The sequence below is a fragment of the Terrapene carolina genome, unplaced genomic scaffold (genome assembly GCF_002925995.2).
Source record: "Terrapene carolina triunguis isolate 2854851 unplaced genomic scaffold, T_m_triunguis-2.0 Scaffold68, whole genome shotgun sequence".
NCBI classification, from domain to species: domain Eukaryota; kingdom Metazoa; phylum Chordata; order Testudines; family Emydidae; genus Terrapene; species Terrapene triunguis.
Window position 1 is genome coordinate 58,906,005 of NW_020664419.1, and position 16,058 is coordinate 58,922,062.

Here is a 16,058-nt window from a genome sequence, read left to right on the forward strand (position 1 = left end):
AAAGCTCTGGCAGCAGAAGAGGGCAGAGATGTTCCCCTCAGTCCCTTATAGGGGAAGCATGCTGCCCCCTCCCCCGCCCCCCCCAATGGAACTCACCTCAATCTCTCCTGGAGAGGACCTCCTCAGGCAGGGGTCTCCATGTGATCTTCCAGGAGATTGAGGCCCTGGATCTAACTCCCTTAGCCTAGGTGGAGGATGACACTCTGAAGCAGGTCTTGATCTGGGCCCCAAGTCCATCGCAGGGCCTGCTGCTCCTTTCTCAGTGTACTGCATGGGAAACTGCCCCGAGCTCTAGATGATAGAGCAAAACCTGCTCCCTTCCATGTGCCCAGCTGCAGCTGGCTCCCTGCTCCAGGCCCCTGAGCCCATTGAGGAGACGGCTGGGGCCAAGCAGCCAGGTTTTGGGGTTTCTGGGGCCCCCTCCTGAATCAAGGCAGTCGTTCCCATGTGTACCAAATCAATCATTATCCAACCTGATGCCAAGGGGGTGAGCACCAAGCCCATCATGGCACCCAAGCCTGGTGTCATAAAGGGGGCCCCACAGCTGCCCAGTCAGCCCTTGTGCCTAGTGAGATGGTACCACAGCTTAGCCATTGGGGATCCCTACACTTCCACCTCCCATCCTTGCTATCCCTGAGTGTCATATTCCCTTTTCTGGAGGGTGGTATTTGTATTCCCTTCTCGTTCCACCCACCAGTGACTGCTGTATTCCCTCTGCTGCTCACTTCTGTGTTGGGGGCCAAGGTGGAGAATGCAGTGCAGGTGATACTTCACTAAGCTGTTGCTACCAGTGAGGTGGAGACCCAAAGGCCCCTGCCTGAAGCTGATGGGGCCCAACTGGAGAGCAGCCAGGGGTCTGTGGGCTTGGCTGAGTCTACGGAGCACTCAGCCCCCACCACACTATGAAACAAGCTGCACTGGTTCTTGTAGGGGTGCCAGGCATCTGGTTTTCAACAGGAGCGCCCACTCAAAAAGGGCCCCTGGCAGCTCCGGTCAGCACTGCACCCCAAACCATCTCCTGCACTCCAAACCCATTGGCCCCCGCATGGAGCCCCCTCCTGCACCCCAGAGCCCTCACCCCCGCTATACTCCAACCCCCTGCCAGAGCCCCCTCCCGCACCATGAACCTGTAATTTCTGGCCCCACCCCAGAGCCTAGAGGAAGCCCTGAGCCGCCTCCTCCCCCCACGGGACAATGTGTGACCCGTGACTGATTTTTGTGTGTGTGTTAATAGCCCTTGATAGAAAAAAGTTTCCCTACCCCTGGTTTAAGGACTAGTAAGTAAGAAATACTATTTTTTCCCACACTATTTAGCTAAAAGTTCCTGACACTGCTAGGGAAAACTAGTCCAGCAGTTCTGAAAGCCCAATATTTTTAGTCTAATCAGACCAGTTTTCAATATCTTAAGACTATCCCCAATTAATCAGAAGACTTTAGTTACTAGAGTGGTTAGAGATGCCACAGCATATGCTGTAAACTAGCAATTGAAAGATTTTTTTAAAACTATACAGTTAGTTAATAGATTCAAAAAATATGCATTAGGACACAGCTGTGTAGATCCTTCTTCCAGCAGGTAAAGATTAGCATTATCAAACTTAAGTATTATGAAGACATAAAAATGTAGAGTATTTACACAAAACTAGAGCACTTTGCAATGCATAATGTAAAACTGATTCTGTAGAATGCAGTATATAATTGGAGCCTAGTACAAGAGCAGAGTTCTCACTTCTATTACAGTAGAGGGTGCAGAGAATCTTCTAAAGAACCTATATGGTCCCCCATTACCACAGTATCTGAGCATCTCACAACTTTAATGAAATTATCCTTACAACACCCCTGGGAGGTAAGGAAGTACTATTATCCCCATTTTATAGATGAAGAACTGAGGCATACCTCCTAAAGGGTTGCCATGGCCTGGGGTCAGTCTGAGTCAAGTTCTCAGTCCCTATAAAAATCTTCCAAATAGCCAGTGTCTCACAGCCTCTGACAACCAAACTTCTACTACTTGCTTTCTCATGCCAGAGGTATTCTAAACAAAAAGTGGGGGTATGAAAGGCAAGTATCTGGTGCTTTAAAACCAGGCTGTTCAGGGTAGGTGGGACCTGTTAGCAGTGGCAGGCAACTCACCAAGGAGAAGGAAAACTCAATAAATTTTCTCAAGACGAGAAAAAATTGTTAAGAGTACTGAGCAGCAGAAGTACTTTTACGGTGCTCTGGAGAGACAAGGGGAAACCACATATACATCCACCAGATGGTTAGGAAATGCAGCTTAAGGACTGGGTCTGGGCTGTAAGTTTTACTATGCAAGTGGTAGTGGAAGGAAAAATGGTGCAGGAGTGTGGTTCACAACAAATGGTAACACTGTTCAGGAAATCATCAAGGTGTATGACCATTTAACGACTATCTGAATAGAAGCAAAGGAGTGTGGGTTGTTTGGGGTGCTGGTATATGTCCCACAACAACATTGTCCTGAGGAAGAGGGTAGGCAGGGCCTACAGAAACTGGAAGATATGGCCAGACCATAGGAATTATTGCTATATGGGCTCAAGTTGATCAGGCTATGACCAGATACTGGGACAATATGCACTGGGATTGCAGAATGCAGATGATGCTGCACTGCTTGATGGGTGTTTAGGTAAGCAGTGGGCAAATGTCAACACTTGGTTCAAGAGAAGACAAAGTCATCTTTGCACATACTGAGGCAGCAGAATAAGCATGCAAATAGATTTCTTGCTAACCTAAATGAGCCAGAGGAGGAGGTTAAGGATTGTAAACTTATCCTGAGCAAAATGGTCACACCCCAACACAAGCCACTGGTAACAGTTGCAACTGACAAATGGTCCTGGCATGAGCTGTGTACAAGCGAGACATGCATCAGGATACGGAGATTGTATGGGGTGACTGCAGATAAGGTTAGGGAAACAGCTGGAAGGTTTGAGACAAAAGGTACACAAATTGGAACAGTGGAAGAGGAGTGGTGTATCTTTAAGAACATTTTGATCTGAGAAGCTGAGACGGTATGTAGACACACTAAGCTGGGTAGACCACAGTCTCATGAAGAATGGTAGTTTAACAAGAAGGTGCAGAAAGAAATAAAAGCCAGAAAAGTGATGTAAAATAACTCTTTGAAAGAAGACATTGCCACCTATAAAGCCTCCAAGCGAGCAGCAAAGCAAGCAGTCAAAGGCAAGAAACCTAACTTTAGGCAAGCTCTATGAGATGAACAACTGCTCTCAACTTTCCAAAAAGAAAGTATATTCAATTGTGTGAACAAGAAACAAAACGAAGAAAAAGAGGGAACATACCATTCATAAAGGATAGAGGGGGCAGACTGCTTGTGATGGAAGACATGTAAGTGACGGTGAGAGTACCGCAAGGATATACTTAACCAGAACCCTTTATATGCTACACTACCATCATGTGAACCAATTATTACGGATGTTGATCTGTCAAAGGCAGATGTCAAGGCTGCAATGCTGAAGATGGTACCTGGAAAAGCAGCAAGACTGGACAAAGTCACAATAGAAATCATTGAAGTCTTGAGAGAAGTTGGTATATGCTGGTTTATATGAGTCCTGCATGAAGTCTGAAAAGAAAAGAAAATCCCAAGAGAGTGGAGAAAGTCCATACTGGTACTGATATACAAACAAAAATGTGACATACAGGACCATTCAGAGTACCAAGGAATTAAGTTGCTATCCCACTGCTTGAAACTGTCCAAGAGAATCATATACTGTCGCATTTGCTGAATAGTGGAGCCCATTTTAGGAAAGAGCAGTTAGGTTTTAGAAAAGAAAAGGGGACAATTGGTGGTGTGGTCATTGCTAGACTGTTGGTGGTAAAGAAGCTGGAAGGAAACATTGAGCATGGCTGGGCTCGCATCGACTTGGAGAAAGTATCCAACAAAGCATCTGGGTGACTGCTGGTGCCTCTGCTACAATTCTATAGGGTACTGGAGGATCTTGTCCAGATGGAGATGGGTTTGGCTCAACTAGGTCTACTTCTAGGGGTTACAGAGCTTGGAGGAGTAGCCTTTTAGTTCTTTATAACTGACAGATGGTGATACTTGAATAGTTTTTAATACTATTAAGTCTAAAATGTACAATTATCATGTTTATGATGGTAGTGCCTGGGGGCCAAACAAGAATAGACTCCATTGTGGTAGGCACTGTACGTACATAGAATTTAGTTTATGGGAGCTGGAATTTAAAGTATGGGTATGCATATACCTTTTTCCACCCAAGAAGTTACCTATTATTACAAGTTGTAAATTATATTAAAACATCCTTCCTATTTTATCAACATCTTATTATGAAACCAACTGAGCATCTGGTACCTTTCTGCAAGATATGAGATACCCGAGATAAGAGTAATAATTTTCATTTAGTTTTCAGTTCAGGATTTGAAAGCATTTTACAAATAAAGTCTCAGACACCCCTGTGACATAAGTAGGCAAACATATTCATTTTACAGAGTAGAAAGTTGAGAGAGGATAAGTGACTTGCCCAAGGTAATAGCACCTCAGTAGGGGAACTCTGAATAGAAGGCAGGCTGTCCTGAGACCCACACCCCACTTCCTAAGTATTTTTATACCTTGGAGAATAAGTATTACCTTCAGAGGAAACTTTGTTAAGAAACCAATTTAATACCTATAGATGTGCCAATTCTAGGTTAAGCTAAAAATCAAGTAGTTTTGCCTGCTACAGTTTGTTTCTTAAGAGTAAAATAACTTTACAAGAAGCAGCAGATAGGTAAGAATGCCACATTTCTATAGAAATGTTCAGAGATGGTCAAATGTGGGAATTGCTGGGAAAACTCCTGCATCAGTTCCCCGGTAGTTTTATACTGTTATTATTTCTTACATTTCCTAGCCAAGACTTCTTTAAAAACATGGACACTTCTGTGTGTCTTTGGGGACCCAATATAAACTCAATGGTTGCCTCTCTGAGGGACACCTTTAGCATAAGAAGAAAATAGAAATAGGACCATCTACATTCCTAAATAGTGTTGGCTGTCATATTGGAGGGAAGAGTATTTCTTTCACCTAAGTAGTAGAATTAATATGGATTTTTGTTTTTAAAATGGTATCTAGAAGTATTTGCCCTCAAGCTTTGTTTTTCAAATTGAAATTCATATGTAAAAGTGATTCTTACTTTGAGCCTTTAGTCTACTTACTGTTTAAACATTTTCTTTTACAAAAACACAGCTCCAATTGCCACGAGGAACTAGCTGTTCACCTAAAAGCAGCAGCTTTTCATGCTGCAATTCATTTACAAAAGTAGTAGTAATTCCTCCCTCCCCGCAGACAAAACTTCAGTAACATTCCAGCCACAAACGCTGATGAGGTTTTTTTCTCTCCCACCCTCTCAGGTGGTAGTGATATTCCTCTCATTTTTATCCAATGACTCCTTCTCTCCCTCCACTCTCCCTCAATGGCCCTTTGTTAGGTGTCTTCCCCCTAGTAATAGCTGAATGCAGTTTCCTTCTACAATTTGCCAAGCAATTACTTGAAGAAGCTCCTCTGTAGGAGGAATGTGTAGTACTCACCTTCCCAGGCCCAGGACCTAAGCCCATGACATGGCAATACATTGCTACTTGTCTGCCAGGCCAACACCATGTTACCCATGTTTACTGGCAATAAGATCAGTCTCAGAAAGTGATATGAAAGGTATTTTTAAATAAATGAGGAGGAATTAATGTCTTAACTGTTACAACTATTCCTCTTCCACTTTTTGGGGGGCAGCCTCCATGCCTTTCTTGAAGCCATAAGTCATTTCCTTTCCTATCCCAAGGATCTATCTGGGGTGGGGATAGTGGCTATAGTCAATACTACTAGCTGGGTTGGCAAGTGAGGTTTCCAGAGCACAATCAGCTCAGTTCCCTTTTTTGTGCATTAACTAGTTACCATCAAAGACCATCTTAATTCAGCCAGTACAGCACAGGTTTCTCCTTTAAAGCAACTACTAATGCCTAGCTATCAGTGAATTGGCTGGTAAGGATTAATAGACTCCTTTCCACCTCCAGACCAATCTGTGTGCTCCTCCTTGCCACATTATTGGAATTGTCAATTTGAAGGTTGCCAGAAGCTCCCACAGGGCAATTCCAATAGCAACATTTTAATAATTAAAGTGTGAGTATCATCTCTGAAATAAATTAGCTACTATTGTTTGTGTATTTTATCCACGCTATATTGAACTCTTAGTGTGTCCTGGTTTGAACTGGAGCAGGCTCATGGCACAGGACTTTTGGTGCAAGGGTGAGGGAGAGAGCAGAAGTTTATTTTGTGGCTTTTTTTGGCCTATTGAGTTTAATTATAGGTGGAGCTGGAGCTGGTAGGGCTGCCAATTAAGACTGCCTGACACTTTCCGTTATAAAACCCCATTTTCAGTTGCTTATAACTTTGCCAAACTGTTTAGTCTGAAATGTTACATGCTGGGTCTTTGCTTTTGGCTGAGTTTTTATTTTTGGAAAATTTCAATCAAAATGGGTCAGCAGTTTCTGAGAACTAGGCTAGGGGAAAGGGTTTTGTCCATATTAAAGATCTTTGACAACTTTTTCTTTAAAAAAAATTACTGTCCCCATGCTTTGGAGCAGGAACTTGAAATTTAACAGGGGGTGGCCTTGGGGTCTGGGATGTGGCTTTTGCCATCTCCATTATAAACCCCAAGAGTTTGACTAAGCAATCTGCCTTAGATGCTTATTAGAGTCTTTAGCAGACAAAAATCTGTGAAGATTCTATCCTCACTGAGCATGCATGAGCCTCTCATTACTCATACTGCTGGCCAGAGTGTGCATGTGCTGTCCCCACAAAGCAGATGGAGCAGGCTCTATCTTCTCACAGCTTTGTGACCAAACTGTGCATATACTATCTCTGAGCAACTGAGAATGCTCCAGTTCTGGGCTACAATAGCAAAACTAGACTTTCCCTGTAGTGGCTGGGCAGGGCACTGGAACTAAAGGCCTTTCCCTCCATTAAGAGTGAGGAACCACAGAACCCAGGCAACAAATTATGTCTAGAGACAACAAATGGAAAAAAAAGGTGGGGGGAGTGGGAGTGGGGTCAAAGGTTGAAAATCAGAGATCTAGAGTGGGACTCTGAGCAGAGAACTCCCAACAGCACCCACTGCTCCTCAAAGGTGTCTAGGGAGTCAGTGGACACTGCCCAGAGGAACTCTGCCTGGAGGTGTGATTGTAAAAGGGATCAGAAATAGATCCCACAGTCACAGAGCATCACAGAGCATCACTCTGTTCAGCTTCCTCCCCCTGGTGTGATGGATGGCCCATCTTGGCCAGTACCAGAAGATGGTTGATGAAGAGGTCCTGTGACTTTGTGGGGCCATGGATGGCAGGTGTAGAGAAAAGTGCAATCAAAACCACAGTATGAAGTTTTGGAGGAGCCAGAAGAGGGGCTGCAATCTGATGTACCCTACATAGATGTATGCCAGGGTCTCCCGCTCACTGCAGAAGAGACATGTGTCCGGGGAGTTGGTGAACCATGCCAGGTACATCCCTGTGCTCACAGCTGTGTGGAGGAGCCACCAACTAATATCCCCAGAGGGTCATGGGACCAGAGTGGAGTACAGGCTGGCCTACTGGGGTGTCTCACCCTCCTTGGGAGGCAACAGGTTCCACCACTCAATCTCAGGAAAGGACATGAGGGCAAGGAAGTGGATGGGGTGATGCATTAGCACATCAGATGTTCCCTGGGCACAGTTCAGAAACAGACTGTCTGGATATTGTGCAGCTGGCTCAGGTGACCTGTTGGGGACAGGTGGGGAGGCCTGCAGGGCAAGGGAGTTCCAGAGGGTCAGGGGTGAGTGAGGAGCACTTTCCCACAGGACCCGCTTGAAGAAAGCTAGAGAAGCAGGAGGCAAAGCTGCCCTCACCTCCTGGAGCACACAATAGGGGATGTTCAGGGTGAGCAGCCCCATGCACTGGTAGGGTACTGTGGGGTTCACCCACTCCCTCTGATTGTAGTCCAGAAGATCTCCAAGACTTGTTATATCAACCCCGCCCCCTGCCCTGCCCCTTCTCTGAGGCTCTGCCCCCCACTCCATCCAGCACTGGATGAAATGAAGCCGCGGGCTGAATCCAGGCCATAGGTTCCCCACACCTGCTTTAAACAGTTTGTAAAGCCAACAGTTTCAGCTTATTTATTGGTATCATTCCAATTAAATGCAAGTGCAAAGGGTGGGTGGTTTCAGTTAAATACTTAATGGACACTTGGCTCTTCTGTTCCTCCTTAGCAGTCTGATCAAAAAGGCAAAGGCTGAATACTTGAATGTTGACCTACCTTGAGGTGTTGAGATACACTGGTGGAGCAGTTGGGGGCGGGGTGGAGGTGGGGGGGGAGAAGATGATATGAGTACTACCACTGCCCATGCTCTACCTGTAAATTGGATTCATAGACTGTAAAGCCAGAAGGGACCACTGTGATTATCTCATCTGACCTCCTGGGTAACACAGCCATAGAACATCCCAAAATAATTCCTCTTTGGGCTAGAGCATCTCTTAGAAAAACATCCAATTTTTATAAATCGCCAGTGATGGACAGTCCTGGGTAAATTGTCCCAATGGTTAATTACTCTGTTAGAAAATTATGCCTTATTTTGTCTAGCTTCAATTCCCAGACATTGGATCTTGTTATACCTTGATCTGCTAGATTCAAGAGCCCATTATCAAATATTTGTTTCCAATGTAGGTACTTATAGACTGTGATTAAGTCACCCCATAACCTACTCTTTAAGATAAAAAGATTGAGCTTCTTGATTCTATTATAAATCATGTTTTCCAATGAGGATGAGGAATTGTTTTAAGGGAATCAATAATTAGGACAATTAAAATAAACAAAACAAGGTGTTTTCTACTGTTAATGTCTTTTTATAAGCAGACTATTAGGAAGGAGATTGATGTCACTGAATTCTGAACGGGTATGAGAAAATATAATATCTGGTAACTTTCATGAAATGGTTTGTAATGAATAGAGTTCCTCTATAAATATATAGACTGGTAAGTCTTTCTCCTAGCCCTCACTTATGGAATGAGAGGACAGAAATGATCTGCTGTGTGTTCCAGTGAAATGTCTGAAACCTAGTTATAGAATAAATATGAAATTAAAGAATTAAGAGTTATCTTAAATTTGGGTAAGGAAATATGTGTGTTGTAAAGAAAGGCCCTGACTAGCAAGAAAAAGGAAGGCCTTGAAAGTAATGAGTCATAAGCCAGAAGGAATGAAGTAGAGAAAATGTCTGGTTCAAAAAATAACTAATGAAATAATGGGAAATTTCTAAGAAGGGCTCTGACCAATAGGGGTGCCTGCAGATGATTTTAAATAAGACTTAGGCTTTGTCTACACTGCACTTTCGTCGGTAAAACTTTTATCATTCAGGGATGTGAAAAAACCACTTCCCTGAAAGACAAAAGTTTTACAGACAAAAAGTGCAGATGTGGACCGTGCTTTGTCAGCTCTCCCTCTCTCCCGCCAACAAAGAGCGGCTACATTGTGCATTTGTTAGCGGCACGGCTGTGTCACTAAAAGGCGTATAATGTTGACATAGCCAGAGTATCTTAGAAAGAACCAACGTGGCCCTTTCCACCCCACTTATCAGTGTTGCCTCCAAGAAGAAGAAGTGGATATTCACCCACGAAAGCTCATGCTCCTATACGTCTTAGTCTATAAGGTGCCACAGGACTCTTTGCTGCTTTTACAGATCCAGACTAACATGGCTACCCCTTTGATTCTTGCCTCAAAAATTAGCGCCTATGTGAACCCAGGTGCAATGGAAAAACTGTTGGTCAGCAGGAAGGAGGGGGAAAGATAGGGAGGAATGGCCTTGAGGAGAAAGGAGGTTTTAATCCGGACAAAATTGATAACTGGAATTAAGGGTGAACTGTCTCAATTTTTTTTTCCACTTGTGTCGATAATTCGCAGTGACATCACTTGTTTGTTAAAGGGCATAAAAAAGTAAACTCTTAAAGGGTTCATTGTGGATACCTGCCTGACCAAGTTGGAGCTGACCAATATGTGTCTAAGCATCCCTGGGTTTAGCCCATTTCTAAGTATCTTGATCAAATGCTTATAACTGTTTTGTTACTGTTTGGATGTAGTAAATTGCTTATTATTTAGGCATGTTTAGCGCAATTGTATAAATACCATTTGGCCTCTGGATTTAATAAAGGAATTTATGGTTAAATTAGTGTCATAGTAAGTCACTAAGTATACATCATAATTCCAACACTAGTTCATGATTTTTCCACTTATTTGTCCTAGCTATGGGCAGAACCTGTCAGCCAGAATTACCAATTAATTTCTGTTCAGCAGTGGAGTATTTTCCTTGAAGCAGCATTAATCTCCCGTAAAGTAATCGAGGGCAAAGACTGCTAACTCCCATTTGTGGGTGATGAGTAAGAGGCTTTCCCTAGCATAGGCTGGTAAGTGATAATTTTCTGATTTTTTTATTTTTAATAGACTGTATTATTCCATGCCTTTAGTGTTGGAAACAACCTTCCACCTGTGTATTACAAGGGTAACGCCCTGCTGTCCTCTGCACAAATCCAGCACCTCTGCTCATGCTCCCCGCAGGGCCAGGAAGCAGCAGCTGATTGAAATTAACGAGCCTCCGCTGCCTTTGGCTCCTGAAGCCGCCACTGCTGTCAGTCGCGCTCCGCAGGCGCCGGATGCCCTGGCGAGCGGGCAGCTTTGATGCGCTCGCCCCTCACTGTTATTGGCGAAATGCCGGGCACACGCTCGTGCTCCCGCGGGCGAGCGGGGCGGGGAGGATAACACACCCCCGGGCAGGGGCTGGGCTGGGCTGGGCGAGCAGCAGGCAGCAGGGGGCGCGCAGGCTGCTCCGAGGGGCGGAATCCCGCTGCAGAGCCCGGCGCTGGGCGGCGCCAGCCCCGGCATTGGCCGCGCGCACCCGGGAGGGTCTGTGTGCAGCCCCCGAGCGCGGCGCGGGCGATGGAGGGGGAGGGGCAGGCCCCTCCGCCTCGGGGTGAGCGCGCAAGGCCTGGGCGCTCGCGCCGCCCTCCTCGCTTTAACTCAAACGCGAACGCACAGCACAGGGCCGCTGCTACGCGCGTGCGCAATGTAGGAGCGCTCCTTCCCCGGCAAATCCGGTCTCGTTCAACTTCCGGTTCAAAGGACCCAGGCGCTTCCGGAAAGCGGCCGGGCGGGCTGGAGACTCCGGCGTGAAGCGGCGGCCGGGCCCGGGCCATGCAGAGGTGAGCGCGGCAGCCGAGCGGGGCCCGGGGCAAGGGAGGGCCCGGCCCGTAGAGAGCCAAGGCCCCAACCGGGGCCCCCAGTCTCCTCCCCTCACCCCCCCCGCTGTCACGGTGGCTCCGCGCCCTGGCGCTCGCTTCTCCCGCCTCCCCTGAGGCGTTACAGCCCCTGAGAGCCGGCGAGCGCGGCCCTCCGCTCTCACTGCTGGCCCAGGGCCGCCTTCGGAGCCCTCTGCGTCTGGGGAGCGGGCGGGGGGGGGGTCTGCCCATGGAAACGCTGCGGGAACCGGCTCTCGGAGCCTCTTCAGAGACCCGCCCCCCACAGCGCAGACTGCGCAGAGAGGCTCTCGGGAGTGGTGGCAGACACGGGGGGAGCAGTAAATCGCGGTGGGGGACAGATCGGTTATATAGACCCCGGGGGGTGGGGGGGTGTCATGTGAACAGATTATAAAGCCAGAAAGGGCTGTTGTGCTCTCTGGTCTGACCTCCTGCGTAACCTGGGCCGGGCCATGGGACTTCTCCAAAATAAATCTTGCTGCCTCAAGTCCAGTTGCTCAGGTTGAACTAAAGCATATCTTTTTGGGAGAATATCCAGTCTTGGTTTTTAAATCTTCCAGTGTAGATTCCACCATAACCCTTGGTAAATTGTTCCAATGCTCAGTTACTGCACACATTTTTAACAATGGGGATATTTGTAGTCTGAATTTGTCTAGTTTCAACTTCAAGCCATTAGATCTTGTTATATGTTTTAATACAGCAAAATGCAATGTCATACATTTAGGACCAAGAATGCAGGTCTGTATTGTGCAAATCAGGGACTCTGAAAGGAGCTACTAGAATAATTTGAGGCCTGGAGAATCTGCCTTACAGTGAGATGCTAAAGAAGTTAAATCTAGTTTATCTAGGAGAAGGTAAAGAGGTGACTTGACCATGGCCTACAGATATCTATATAGGGAAGAATAATCTGATGCTAGATGGGTCTTTAATCTGTCAGAAAAAGGTACAATGAGATCCAGTGGTTGGAAATCTGAGTTTGTCTAGCTTCAACTAGAAATAAGATAACTAATGAATAGAACAACGTATCCATGGACATGCTGGATTCTCTATCTCTTGAAGTCTTTACATCAAAACTGGATATTTTTCTAAAATATATACATAGTTCAAATAGAAGTTACTGGATGAGGTTCTTGGGCCTATGTTATACAAGACCTCAGACTAGATGGTAGTCTGTTCTGGCCTTAAAATCTATTAATCTAAGTGAAGCTCCATGCTACCCAGTGCATGTAAATTGACTTCTGGGGCTCTGTAGCCTTGGCAGTTTTTCACATAGATTAGGAACCCCATGGACATGAGATGTTTTGGAGCCTAGGTAGAGTTAAGCACTGCACAAGATTTCTACTGAAAGTGGAAGCTAAATCATTCCCTCTCCCCAAAACACTGGTCAACTTCTTGGAAGTATGCTGAACCAAAATATCTAGGAAAACATACACGAAGTGAGATCACGTCACTATTTTTTTTATTTTAAACTTCCTAGTTCTTGAACACATCTGATTTGCTTAAACTGACCCAGAAAAAAACTGCCATACTGTAAGATCAGTAAGATTTGGAATTTCAGGCAAATTTGTTCAGTTTTGCTGAGGATAGCCAGTCTAATTTTGACTATGAAAGAGACTAGCATCTGCCTATAATAGTATTAGAGAGGGTTCAGTGCAGTTTAGGACAGGTCTACACTACCAATTTATAGCGACATGGCTGCTGCTCTCCCTTGGCTTAATAACTCCACCTCTGTGAGAGGTGGTAGTTACGTTGGTGTGAGAAGCTGCAAGAGGTGGTAGTGAGGTTGGTGTGAGAAGCTGTCCTGCTGATATAGTGCTGTGTACACCGGCCAGTAGGTTGATATAACTATGTTGCACAGTGGTGTGAATAATCCGCACAAATAATTTTATAGTGTAGACCAGGTCTTAGTTTCAATTTCTGACTTGTGGAGTTTAAGAAAAATTATATATTTATTTGAAGAGGAAACAGTCTAAAACAATTAAAGTCACGTAGTATTCCATCTGTAGCGTCTCTAAATATTATATAGAACATTTGCATAAGAAATAGATTTTTAAAAATTCTTTGCATAAATGTGTCATGTTAAGGCTTTTGGCACAACTTTCTCAAAGTACTCTGACTAATGGCTTAAACCAGGGGTTGCCAAACCGTGGCTCACAAGCCCTATGCCGCTTTTTTACAGTTAAAGTGTGGCTTGTGGAACCCCCCTTATTCTCTGCCTACCAGACTGTGGAAGGGAGCTTGAGGCTTTTGCCCTACAGTGGGGTGGTGGGACTAGGTGCTTGCCAGAGATGACTGGTGCCTGCTGAGAGTGAGGCAGTGGCAGATTAGCCATGGGGCCTGTGCCATGGGACCCTGGAAAAATGGATGCCCCTGTACCCCGACCCACTCCGCCCACCTGCGCGGTGCTCCTGCTGGGGAACGGGGTCAGGGCCCAGGGGAGCTTGCCCTGTTCTGTCCACCTCCCTGGTGCTTCTGTTGGGACACAGGGGCTTCCCCTGTTCCCCAGCAGGAGTGCTGGGTGGGGCAAGCCCCCATGCCCTGAACCCATTTCCCTGGCAGGAGCGCTGGGGGGAGAGGCGGGGGGACTGCAGGTGGAAGGGGTGGGGAAGGGCCCCCACTTGCTCTGGCCCAGGTCCCCACAAAAGCTTAATCTGCCTCTGAAGTGGAGGGGCACAATTTAAAGGTTCAGCCCCTGCTACAGCTCCAGTCATGTCCCTCTCTTCTCTCCTCTCCCCCCCCCCCATGCCCACCTCTTATCCTCATTGGCCCCTCCCTGCAGCTCCCAGGTGTTAGCTCTGCATAGAGAGGGAGTAGCAAATTGCTGGGAGCTGCAGGGTGGGGCTGATGCTTTAGCTCCACAGGGAGGCAGCAGCAAAAGCAGTGTCTCTCCCTGTAGCTTCCAGCTGTTTGCTGCTGCCTCTCCCCATGGCCACAGCTCCCAGCTTGCCAGCTCCAGCAGCTGCTGTTCAGGGAGGGGGCACAGCAGCGGCACCATGTGACTGAGCAGGGCCCGCAAACTCTTGCAAAAATCTGAGGGAGCATGTGACCCCCATGTGGCCCCCCCCCACATCTCCTCTGGCTTCTGCTCAGCGGGGAAGGAGGGGTCTTAAGGTTCAGCCCTGTGGGGTGCGCCTTCCAGAGCCCCAGCAGGCACCTCCCAGAGCTCAATCCCTGAGACCTCCATCGCCACATGGCAGAAGCCCCAAGCTCCACCACCCCACCGCGGGCCCCAGCAGGCGCCTTCCATGGGGCTGAAGCCCTGACCCCCAGCAGGTGTGCCTTGGCTTTCAGACTTCTGAAGATTGTCATATGTGGCTCGGAAGGTCAGTAAGTTTGACCACCCTGGCTTAAACACTGCAGCCTCAACAGCATTATGAGAATCAAGTGCTCCACAAGAATTTTTTAAATAAAGGCTATTGCTGGATAGATATCAGTATTTGGAGTTCCAGTTTTAAGTTTTTCTTTTTTTGATACTAGTTTTTCTTTTTAATTGGACTTTTGAGTTAGTGCTATAAAGTTACTGGTTACACTTCTCATCCTTTTGGGAAATGTAATCTGAATGTGTTTACTTATAGCAACTATATTCCTATTTTGTAGGAATGAATTTGGAGAGATGTCATCCCCACAAGATGTAGATGTGACCAGGCCTGCTCGGAAACAGAGCTCTAAAAAAAGAGTTTCTAGTATCCTTTTTCTGTCAAGGTTTTTTTCTGCCTGTTTTAAAGGAGATAAAAATTGTGATTGCTGAATGCAGCAGTTAACTTTTCATAGTAAATGAAGACTTTCCAAAAATTGAATTCTTGTCAGGTGAAGAGTACTGTAAAACGTAATCCTTTAATTTCATACACATTTGAAGTCACAAGTTACATTGAAGTATACGTTAATCTAATTATTGAGATCTTTATATCTACTGTTTTAAAAGTAACTTCTGTCTATAACTGAAAGAGTTTAGGGAAAACTTTTTTACTCTTTCAGTTAATTTGCTTGTGCACTCAACAGCAATTTGTGTTTCACTGTTTCCCCTATGTAGTCCTTCAGTTTTTCCTATGTTCGCATGAGGTTTTCATAGAGGAAAAGGGGGGATATTTTTAAAAATATAAAAATGTGATTTTACAAGCACAAAGATTGGTTGGGTGGCTTGGGATGTGTGAAGCTCCTGGAACATTTTGACTCCATATTTTGTTTTATTTTTAATTTGACTTGATTCTCAGTTAAGTCTCCCTTTAATAACTCTTAGTGAAACTAGAAAATCCAGGTTAGTTTGATTTGGAAAATGAATATTATTGTGTATTTAGCAGCATACTATACCACCTTGCCTGTTTAGCAGAACTTTTCCAAGTGATTCTTTAGGACTAAACTGAGAGACAGTTGTATTTTTATCAGAGGACAGTTTTGCAATAATTTGTGTTTTGTCTTGTAGGGTTCCCCTAGCTCCTCTGTTATGTTTGTTTTAAACTTCAAAATATGTTCTAGGATCTAGGTTATTTTCATAATATACTTAGATCAAGGATTGAATAATTAATTTATCCAGGACTGGTGGGAAGCTTATGTAAGAGTGTATATGGGCATAAGTTATCAATTTCTGCAGAATTTAATGGTTTGCTTTCAAAAATAGTTTTTATGGTTGAGAGAACAATTTTCTGTGTGAATTAATGCAGTAATATTTTTCTGAAACTGAGAGCAAAGGAGTCCAGCATGTCTGCTGTTGCTGGTAGCTTTCCTAAGCAACTACAGAATAAAACTAACAAGATGCTGGTCCTTTTCAGAATTCTGAAGAACAG

General features: G+C 45.4%; 1 protein-coding gene across 1 annotated transcript in view; it reads left to right on the top strand.

Annotated features, from left to right (window-relative positions):
• Positions 1-10,885: 10,885 nt before the first annotated feature.
• The window catches only part of NUP107 (nucleoporin 107), a 41,881-nt gene continuing 36,708 nt past the window's right edge, over positions 10,886-16,058 (top strand). Inside the window, exons 1-2 of the mRNA XM_026648789.2 lie at positions 10,886-11,223; positions 14,875-14,960. Coding sequence (XP_026504574.1) covers positions 11,216-11,223; positions 14,875-14,960 — 94 coding nt within the window. The 5' untranslated portion in view covers positions 10,886-11,215. The remainder of the gene's footprint in view (positions 11,224-14,874; positions 14,961-16,058) is intronic.